Source organism: Heptranchias perlo, chromosome 3 (genome assembly GCF_035084215.1).
Source record: "Heptranchias perlo isolate sHepPer1 chromosome 3, sHepPer1.hap1, whole genome shotgun sequence".
Taxonomy (NCBI): Eukaryota; Metazoa; Chordata; class Chondrichthyes; order Hexanchiformes; family Hexanchidae; genus Heptranchias; species Heptranchias perlo.
In genome coordinates, this window is record NC_090327.1 from 19,138,925 (window position 1) to 19,150,082 (window position 11,158).

The 11,158-nt window shown below is 42.2% G+C and overlaps 1 protein-coding gene across 2 annotated transcripts; it reads right to left on the reverse strand.

Moving 5' to 3' along the window:
* Positions 1 to 663: 663 nt before the first annotated feature.
* On the reverse strand, positions 664 to 9,714 carry LOC137306039 (leucine-rich repeat-containing protein 30-like). 2 transcript variants are annotated; one of them, XM_067975069.1, is made up of 2 exons: positions 9,631 to 9,714; positions 664 to 1,877 (listed from the first exon to the last, which is right to left on the reverse strand). In XM_067975069.1, the coding sequence occupies exon 2, from the start codon at positions 1,822 to 1,824 to the stop codon at positions 925 to 927; it is 900 nt and encodes a 299-aa protein (XP_067831170.1). In that variant the 5' UTR covers positions 1,825 to 1,877; positions 9,631 to 9,714; the 3' UTR covers positions 664 to 924. The 2 variants fall into 2 exon arrangements, with proteins under 2 accessions (XP_067831170.1, XP_067831179.1); XM_067975078.1 differs by having other exon boundaries at positions 9,627 to 9,697.
* Positions 9,715 to 11,158: the final 1,444 nt, after the last annotated feature.

The following is an 11,158-nucleotide window of genomic DNA, read 5'->3' on the forward strand; positions in this document are numbered from 1 at the left end:
ATTGTTTCTTTTAACCTCTATTCTCTCTTGAGGCTGGTTAATTTTAAACTTTGTTCTCTAGCTCTGTGCTTACAGTCTGAGGCACATAGCCTGCTTATATCCATCACCGTAGCATTATAAAGACCTGGCATATACCCCCCTCAATCTCCAATGAAAACAATGTCAGCTCTGCAAATCTCCCTTTGTAATTTCAAGCCCTAGGTCTGGGAATTATCCTTGTTCTCTTCTTTAAACCCTTTCCTATGCATCAATGCCTTGTAACAAAAATAAGTACGGATTAAAGAAGCCTTCTGGTCCATATAACTCATTGGTCCATAGAAAACTATGGTCCCTTAACCAGTTTATGATGCTGCCTCTCTTTCAGTTAGTTCTTTATCTACCTCAAAGTTTTGCCTGGCATACCCACTGCTTTGATCTCTCAGAAATGTTGCGCCCCTGTAACGGCTGAGAGAAAAATCAGCCCAAATATGTTCTTGTGCAGAAGACAATATGAGGTGTTTTGTCACGTTATACAAGGTTGTTCAACAATAACCTATATAGCATGTCAGGTGGAACACAGGAATGGTGTAAACCTGTGGTGAAAGCAATATCGAATATTTGCTTACATCCGGAAAATACTTTGCAAACCAAACAAAAAAACACAACTCCTTAAAATAAACAATCTTTGTTAAATTGATGAAAAGCTGTTTTGCATTTATTCTGAGTTTTTGAAGGTCTATACATGGTATAGTTTCCGAAGACATGACTCTGCAAACTCATTTTCTTCAGTATAGTAGGTGCATACGCCTGATACACACATGTTGTGACTCAAAAGAATGCAGTGTATGTGCACGGGCAGGTTCGACAGCTAACAGGCTCAAATTGAATTCTGTGCCCGGCTCCTCCAGCCCACAACAGTTCAGATGCTCAGAAAGAAAATAGTTCTTATTTATTGTCTCTTTTGGGTTTCAAGTAATCAAAGAGAGGTTCGAGCCCCTCTCCTACAAGCTCCGGCAATGGTTTAGCAAGGGGGTTATATTTGACGTGAAGCCCCGTATCTAGCGAATGGCAGGCTATCCTTTCCAACTCAGTCAGCATGGGGAGGTTTGTGGGAAGATTTTCAATGTCATTATAATTCACATTGAGCAATTTAAGGGGTCTCATCAAACAGATTGATTTGGGCAGGAATCGAAGCCTGTTTTTCTCTGCAATAAATATTCTCATGTTTTCCAGTTGCCCAACACTTTCAGAAATGCTTTCAACTTTGTTGTGGCCTATGTGTAGGAAAGTTAATCTTCTCATTTTGTAGATACATGTGGGCAAGTGCACAAATCGATTGTTGCTTAAATTGAGCTTTTCCAGTTTTCTCAGGTCCTCCAAGTTCTCGGGGAGAGATGAAATCACGTTGTGTGAGAGGCTTAAGACCTGTAGTTTTTTGCAGTGGCTCAATTCTGATGGTACTTCTTTGAGACAATTCCAATCAGCAAATAGAACCTTCAGCTTCCTCAACATTCCAATTTCTTTTGGCAAAGCAGCCAATTGATTCCCCAGCAAATTTAGAACGACCAAATTCTGAAGGTTCTCAATGCCAGGACTAATACTAAGAAGGAAATTATGTGACACATTCAGTTTTTCTACTTCAGTTACCTGCCAAATAATTTTAGGGATTTCTGTTATTTCCATCATTGATAACCCTAGAGAGTTGTAGCCATAAACTGTCTTCAATTGGCTCCTTATCTCAGCAACCAAAAGTGCTTCCTCATCTCCTGAAGGCATTGGTCCTTTCTTTTTTATTGATTTCCTTAGCTCTTCTTTTGATACATTCCTCGACACACAAATTCCCATCCTTAATTGCTAAGTTTCCTATTTGATTTCTTCAAGGTTTACGTATTGGCGACCTGTAAAAGTAAAATTGGCAGTTAATACATCATTGCATGAAGACTAATTAAGTGGTCAACTTATATACCATTTATACTATACAGGTTGCATTGCACTATAGTTTTAGTTTGGCTTTAAGCCAAACTGTGCAATGAAATTCGAGAACAAACACTTGTCACAGGAACATAGGAACAGGAGCAGGCCATTCATCCCCTCGAGCCTGTTCCGTCATTCAATGAGATCATGGCTGATCTGTACCCTAACTCTATTTACCCACATAGAATCATAGAATCATAGAATCATAGAAGTTACAACATGGAAACAGGCCCTTCGGCCCAACATGTCCATGTCGCCCAGTTTATACCACTAAGCTAGTCCCAATTGCCTGCACTTGGCCCATATCCCTCGATACCCATCTTCCCCATGTAACTGTCCAAATGCTTTTTAAAAGACAAAATTGTACCCGCCTCTACTACTGCCTCTGGCAGCTCGTTCCAGACACTCACCACCCTTTGAGTGAAAAAATTGCCCCTCTGGATCCTTTTGTATCTCTCCCCTCTCACCTTAAATCTGTGCCCCCTCGTTATAGACTCCCCTACCTTTGGGAAAAGATTTTGACTATCGACCTTATCTATGCCCCTCATTATTTTATAGACTTCTATAAGATCACCCCTTAACCTCCTACTCTCCAGGGAAAAAAGTCCCAGTCTGTCTAACCTCTCCCTGTAAGTCAAACCATCAAGTCCCGGTAGCATCCTAGTAAATCTTTTCTGCACTCTTTCTAGTTTAATAATATCCTTTCTATAATAGGGTGACCAGAACTGTACACAGTACTCCAAGTGTGGCCTCACCAATGCCCTGTACAACTTCAACAAGACATCCCAACTCCTGCATTCAATGTTCTGACCAATGAAACCAAGCATGCTAAATGCCTTCTTCACCACCCTATCCACCTGTGACTCCACTTTCAAGGAGCTATGAATCTGTACTCCTAGATCTCTTTGTTCTATAACTCTCCCCAACGCCCTACCATTAACGGAGTAGGTCCTGGCCCGATTCGATCTACCAAAATGCATCACCTCACATTTATCTAAATTAAACTCCATCTGCCATTCATCGGCCCACTGGCCCAATTTATCAAGATCCCGTTGCAATCCTAGATAACCTTCTTCACTGTCCACAATGCCACCAATCTTGGTGTCATCTGCAAACTTACTAACCATGCCTCCTAAATTCTCATCCAAATCATTAATATAAATAACAAATAACAGCGGACCCAGCACCGATCCCTGAGGCACACCGCTGGACACAGGCATCCAGTTTGAAAAACAACCCTCGACAACCACCCTCTGTCTTCTGTCGTCAAGCCAATTTTGTATCCAATTGGCTACCTCACCTTGGATCCCATGAGATTTAACCTTATGTGACAACCTACCATGCGGTACCTTGTCAAATGCTTTGCTCCATATCCCTTAATACCCTTGGCTAGCAAAAATATATCGATCTCAGATCTAAAATTGTTAATTGAGCTAGCATCTACTGCTCACAGACAACGGTAGGAAAGGGAGGAGATGGATAAAGATACTGCAGTCTTGAGGGAATGTTTCTGACGTATGACTGCTACAGTAGAGGGATCTGCTAGCTGCATGCGTAGGACTACACTGCAAGGAACACAGGGCTTTCAGATTGCCTTGGAGTGAGTGACAGTCTGTGGTGCAGTCGCCAGCAATCGATGCCATGATGCCAGTCTCAATGAATCTCTAATGAATGCCCAGACTGCTGAAATCCAGGCATTCAGCTTACAGTGTGACGTCCCCTATAGACTGCCTAACGGAAGAGCTGGGGAGAAAGAAGATCACAGACTTCTGGAGTGCGACCAATGCTATTGTGACAATTTTCACACTAATCAGCTCACATTGAAGGCATGACCTAGAGCTGAAATAGGATCTTGGTTGGTGGATGCCACATGCTTTCCAACCTGGACCACCCACAACCAACTCTGTCACCCCCTCCCAACAACTGCTGCTGAGACTGAGAGCACGCAGAGCTGGGCCACTGCCTCCCACTCCCCCCTCCACTCCCCTCAACCCCCGCCGCAAGGAGGAGTCACAGCCTGAGCCATCTTGATCCCGGGAGCCAGCATCAGAGACTCAATTACCAACCCCCCCAGCTCCAGTCCTGTTATAGGGGTCCCACCATATAGAAGCAGAACGATAGAAAGTACAAAATAACAGACACCTACTAATAGGAGGGGTAGGGATGGTGGGAAAAAGGGTTTAGAGGTAGGCAAATAGATAGGCTCACATCTAAATAAAGAGTATTACAGCACTGAAAATAATGGTGTTATTGCTCAGGGTTCTGTTTCGTGTTGTTAGGATAATTGGTGGGAGTTTCTCAATTTTTTTAGGTGAGGTTGATCAATGTTGAATTTGATGATCTGTCTACCTCTTGGAGTAGTGAATCTGTGACCTGTGACTATACATTGATGTACTGTTGACCAGCTGATGTTTGCCATGCCCTCTATTACCCCCTGAAATGTATCCTGATGCATGGAAGTTTTGGGCTGTTATCATTTTTACAGTGACAGGGAAAGCAGAACTAACCTACAACGTCGCTCCACAACTTCCCTCTGAAGATCACAAATTTCTCTGACCTCAGTCTCCAGATGCACTGATGTCTGACAGGTTCAGCTACTCCATCTTGGCAGTCACATGATACAATAGTGGAGTTGTTAACTAATCATAGCAATCGGTCTCCATCAATTAGTCTACAAGAGACCCAGACGTGATGCAAGGAATACACCAGTGGTGGAGAGCTGTGGGAACCAAAGCTCCAAAGTCACCTGTTCCTTCCAAGCATGTAACACTTACCATGTCATGTCTCAAATTGCTCATACACCATATCCCAGAATATTATTTTCTGAAAGGGACTTAAAAAGGCACATCATTAGGTCCAGAATGGTGGCTGGGCTTAAACAAGAAAAATCACTGGTTTTGTGGCAATTCAAAAGAACAGAAATATGTCTCATTATGAACAATTAAACCTAGCCCAAGGCTCCTAAATAGAACATGCTAAATTATTCATAAAATCCTCCTATTAATCATCGTACCACAGTCGTGTTCCTCTTTGATTTTACAACAGGATAACACATTTCAGTTATTGTATCTTTAAATAAGTTAATATTTCAAAACAATGGCCCAGATTTTACTGGAGCGGAGCATCTCACGGCGTGCCCCATTAGTTAGACTTTTTCCCTCATCCTTCAGCTCGAAAATGTTTTGCCCTGCAACTTGCTGGAGGTGTGAGCAGATAACGGCATGCTGAGGGCAACAGGGCATCTGGAAACTGAGTGAACCATGGGACAACAGTCTATCTCCTTAATCAATGAGATTGAAGGATTGAGAAAGAAATTGGGGAACGACAGCAAAGGAAATAGAGTGAATTAGAGTCAAATCAGGTACAGAAAGAGGAATAAGGTGAGGGAAATAAAGATTCGATTAAGAGAGAGAAAAAAGAGACAGAAAGGAAAAGTAAGAAAATAATTTTAAAAATTTAAATTTCAATCTCGATTATTTTTTACGATCGTTGGTGGTTTTGTTCCCCTTTCACCATGTGCGAGCTGCCATTTTCGCGAGGCTTATGACAGAGAGCGATACAAATTGTCCAGCGACTTGTGGTGATTCGCAATTCATGGGGTATCTCTTCCTCGCCACAAGTTGCTGGACATTTTACACATTAATGATGGTGTTTGCATGAAACTCGCCATTATTTTGGCAGCAAAATCTGGGCCATTATTATCTCAATGATATAATGCAGTTTTATACAGAGAATAGTACTTTTTCTTTATGCATTCATGGGATGTGGGTGTCGCTGGCAAGGCCAGCATTTATTGTCCATCCCTAATTGCCCTTGAGAAGGTGGTGGTGAGCCGCCTTCTTGAACCGCTGCAGTCCGTGTAGTGAAGGTTCTCCCACAGTGCTGTTAGGTAGGGAGTTCCAGGATTTTGACCCAGCGACGACGAAGAAACGGCGATATATTTCCAAGTCGGGATGGTGTGTGACTTGGAGGGGAACGTGCAAGTGGTGTTGTTCCCATGTGCCTGCTGCCCTTGTCCTTCTAGGTGGTAGAGGTCGCGGGTTTGGGAGGTGCTGTCGAAGAAGCCTTGGCGAGTTGCTGCAGTGCATCCTGTGGATGGTACACACTGCAGCCACAGTGCGCCGGTGGTGGAGGGAGTGAATGTTTAGGGTGGTGGATGGGGTGCCAATCAAGCGGGCTGCTTTGTCCTGGATGGTGTCGAGTTTCTTGAGTGTTGTTGGAGCTGCACTCATCCAGGCAAGTGGAGAGTATTCCATCACACTCCTGACTTGTGCCTTGTAGATGGTGGAAAGCCTTTGGGGAGTCAGGAGGTGAGTCACTCGCCGCAGAATACCCAGCCTCTGACCCGCTCTCGTAGCCACAGTATTTATATGGCTGGTCCAGTTAAGTTTCTGGTCAATGGCGACCCCAGGATGTTGATGGTGGGGGATTCGGTGATGGTAATGCAGTTGAATGTCAAGGGGAGGTGGTTAGATTCTCTCTTGTTGGAGATGGTCATTGCCTGGCACTTGTCTGGCGCGAATGTTCCTTACCACTTATCAGCCCAAGCCTGGATGTTGTCCAGGTCTTGCTGCATGCGGGCACGGACTGCTTCATTATCTGAGGGGTTGCGAATGGATCTGAACACTGTGCAATCATCAGCAAACATCCCCATTTCTGACCTTATGATGGAGGGAAGGTCATTGATGAAGCAGCTGAAGATGGTTGGGCCTTGGACACTGCCCTGAGGAACTCATGCAGCAATGCCCTGGGGCTGAGATGATTGGCCTCCAACAATCACTACCATCTTCCTTTGTGCTATGTATGACTCCAGCCACTGGAGAGTTTTCCCCCTGATTCCCATTGACTTCAATTTTACTAGGGCTCCTTGGTGCCACACTCGGTCAAATGCTGCCTTGATGTCAAGGGCAGTCACTCTCACCTCACCTCTGGAATTCAGCTCTTTGTCCATGTTTGGACCAAGGCTGTAATGAGGTCTGGAGCCGAGTGGTCCTGGTGGAACCCAAACTGAGCATCGGTGAGCAGGTTATTGGTGAGTAAGTGCCACTTGATAGCACTGTCGACGACACCTTCCATCACTTTGCTGATGATTGAGAGTAGACTGATGGGACAGTAATTGGCCGGTTTGGATTTGTCCTGTTTTTTGTGGGCAATTTTCCACATTGTTGGGTAGATGCCAGTGTTGTAGCTGTACTGGAACAGTTTGGCTGGAGGCACGGCTAGTTCTGGAGCACAAGTCTTCAGCACTACAGCCGGGATGTTGTCGGGGCCCATAGCCTTTGTTGTATCCAGTGCACTCAGCTGTTTCTTGATATCACGTGGAGTGAATCAAATCGGCTGCAGACTGGCTTCTGTGATGGTGGGGATATCGAGAGGAGGCCGAGATGGATCATCCACTCGGCACTTCTGGCTGAAGATGGTTGCAAACGCTTCAGCCTTGTCTTTTGCACTCATATGCTGGACTCCGCCATCATTGAGGATGGGGATGTTTACAGAGCCTCCTCCTCCTGTTAGTTGTTTAACTGTCCACCACATTAATGACGGCGTTCGCATGAAACTTGCCATTATTTTGGCAGCAAATTCTTGGCCATTATTATCTCAATGATATAATGCAGTTTTATACAGACAATAGTACATTCCCGGAGATATACAGCAAAATCTTACCAAGGAAGAATGTAAATTTGAGTAATTGATAACTGTCCTCTGAGTGAGCTCTTTGGTGATATTCGTCTTATAATCACTTCCAGTTTCAATTATTCTTTACGATTGTTGGTAGTTTTGTTCCCCTTTCACCATGTTGTTCTGTCACAGTAGGTGTGACGCAGGAGGCTCTGAATAGTTGGTGTATGATGACTTCCAAACTAAAGGACCAACTGTTCTGATATGATCACGGTAAGGTTACCAAGTGATAATCAATGATTAAAGTGCTCAGTGCCCATTTTCCCTCTCTTTCGTGAAACAGCTTGGAATATCTCATTATGTTAAAGCTGCTATATAATACAAGTTGCTGAAATAATCCAGTCAGTATCTAACATATATAACATAGATCCGAGTTCACATTACTCAATATGTAACCCATAGGAACAACATCACATCACCTTCCTCTTTAATGGTACAAGGCAACAAAAATTAAAATATCTCTTAAGTATTTTATTTTCCTAATTTTCTCCCCCTGCTTTCCTGAAATCAGTAACTCGGGTTTCCAAGGGCAGTGCAGCCTTTCCCCAAGGACACGAGCTGCAGATACAATCAGCTGCTAATCCACAGAAGCTTGCCTGAATAATTAGCCACTAATTGACTTCAGGGTGTGCCTATTTAGACCACTTGCCCATAGGTTAATCACAGCTCCGTCTTAACGGTTAAACATCACAACCATACTCCTAACAGCCCATGAGCAATGCCATGAGGCAGAGTTTTCACCCTGAGACATGTATATTTTACACATTTACATTTTTTATTCTAGTGATCAATGATTTAGCCAATCTCCTGGAATGTTGCTCGTGGTGAGTCAGAGCATCCACTGTTTAGTAACAATAGGGCTGTTTGTGCCATGTAGGGGATAACATCAGGGCCACTGATATGCAGTGAGTGAATAAACCACATTTTGTTTGTATTAAATGGTATCTGGGATTTTTACTAGTCCTTCGGGTACTGAATTCCATGACTCTGCCCATTATTATATGTGTAACACACATTCCTTTACCCATGAATCTAACTTTTGTTCTTTACCAGTTTTAAAGCTGAGACTGCACAGCAAGATCGTATGCAAGATATATCAGTTGATGTTAAATTTCTGAGGGTAGAAATTGCACAATTATATATATTGTGCAACTCTGGCTGAAATCCAGTGGGGGGGAGGGGCCAGAAAATGGGGTGAATCCAGTTCTACCAGATTTCTGCCCCTTTTTAATTCCACGAGAAATCCCGATCCGATGGGAGTGGGCGATTTTCTGATATCCTATAGGGAGCAATTGTCTGGGTTCATTATCTCCCACATGGCATGTATATGGGTGCAGGCTTATGGGTCATTGGAGTCTTGTGTCAGAAATTTCCTGAGAGATGCCCTATTCCACAGCCGGAAGCGCGGTGGAAACTCTATTTACCCGGATAAATGGGGTTATGGTGGTGGAGTGGGGGCAGCGCCAACGAAATTCCCAGTCTTGCTCTGCTTATGAGAAATGCTTTATCGTTGTCAACACAAGATCGAAATGTTAGGAGACAGGCCGGACTGTAACTTGTATATTATCCAGCTATAAAAAAATAATGTGTCAACTTTCATAACATATATCAATGTTTAGGAGGTTACTCAGCATTAAACGACTGAATAATATAAAATAATATAGAATCCTGAGTGTTTATTCAACACATAGGAGCCATTTGTAATCTTCTTTACATAGTTTCATTACTTGAGAACTACTACGTTAATTTCTAAAGTTTTAGTGAAACCTTTGCATATAAACTATGATTCTAATATACACAGAGGTAAATAAAAAAAACTTAACACTTTAAGGCTATTAACAAGACTGCATGATTGAGTTTTGTTTACTGTAATTTCGAAACATTTAGTGATTATCAACAGCATTTGTGTTGCTCAAAGCAGTGTTTAAGTGTATGTGAATCAATGTGATAAAAATATGAGCTACAATTTCATTTTCTAAATAAGATACACGTACTTACAACTAACAAAGTCAGGTCTTCTTGTTGAGCTCCGTATACTGCAGAGTGTAGTCCTGTTGTAATTGCTGACGAGGTCAGTTAAAGTGATACCAAATTTCAGAATGCAGCTGCTTCTGTCACTTGGCCTTATATAACACTGTTGTAACTTCTGCTATACAAATAGATCGCTCATATTACACATTTGTGTTTTTTTTGTTGCCTTAAGATTGCCTTTAGTTTTCAGTTAAATAAGCAGCTCTTACAGGGGATGACTCTCAATGCACTTGAAGCTCCTGAGTTCTGTCTTAATTTTAAAACATGTTTATTTTCTTAGATTTTAGGTCAACTTGCGAAAAATCCATTTTGTTGTGTTGCACCCAGGCAAGAATCTGGAATAAAGAAAGGATAGCTTATGACCTAATCATTTTTTAGCAGTTCAGCCCTTATTTCCAGATGGTAATATAGCAGAGGGACCATCAGGAAGATCAAGCAATAGATAATACTATATTATTTGAACAGTGACAGACACATTTCTTCCTACTTTGCCTCTGTCTTTTAAAGATTAATTCGACATTGTTTTCTTATACGCTTTACAACACTGCAAAAATTTGTAACATTACAAGGTGTGGGCCAGGTCACACACACACTTTCCTTTTATTTATTTGAAGTAATTTTCTTTTATGCAATTCACCACTGCAGAAATTTGGAACATCTCATATTATATCGTGTGAGCCAGGTCATCCACACACTTTCCTTTTTATTATCAAGAAAAAAGTGTGGGAAATAATACCAGTAGCCTTCTCAAAGTGACAAATTAATCTCAATGTGGGAGTTGGAGTGTGAATTGTGCATTCACTTTTTGTGATGTGACATCCTTTGTCAAAGCAGCGTGATGATCTTAATGGCTAAGAGGCTCACTGCAGTCATGACACCGTCAAGTGATACCTCTGACATCTGGGTTCATTATCCAGTCTCCATGGGATGGAAGTCTCCATGGCTGCAGACTGTAATTCAAATTGAGAAAGTAATAAGCGGTGCAAAACAGGAATATGAAGGAAAAAAACTTGCAAGGAATATCAGTAGAAGTTTTTTTATAAATATATTAAGAGAAAGAGAGTGGTAAGGGGAAATGTGGGTCCATTAATAGATACAGGTGAGACTATAATGGACAATGAGGAAATGGCAGACTAGTTAAATTAATACTTTGTATCTGTTTTTGCAGTAGAGGAAGAGGACAAAATACCAGCAGTACAAGGGAACCTAAAAATAAGTCATGGGGAGGAACTGATTGGATTTAATGTAAGTTTTTTTTAAATGGCAATGGAGAAAATAATGGTAGTTTAGATAGACAAATCTCCAAGACCTGACAGTTTCCACCCCAGGGTATTAAAAGAAATAGGTGAGAAAATGGCAGATGCGTTGATCATAATTTTTCAAAGCTCGAGAATTGTGGCTTTGTATTAGAAAATTGCAGATGTCACTCCATTATGCAAGAAGGGGAGGGGGAAAAACCAGAAAACTACAGACACGTCAGTTTAACATCAGCTGT

Bases quoted from the DNA above. Each gene is read 5' to 3' on its own strand.
- LOC137306039 (XM_067975069.1), bottom strand. From the start codon at position 1,824: ATGGGAATTTGTGTGTCGAGGAATGTATCAAAAGAAGAGCTAAGGAAA.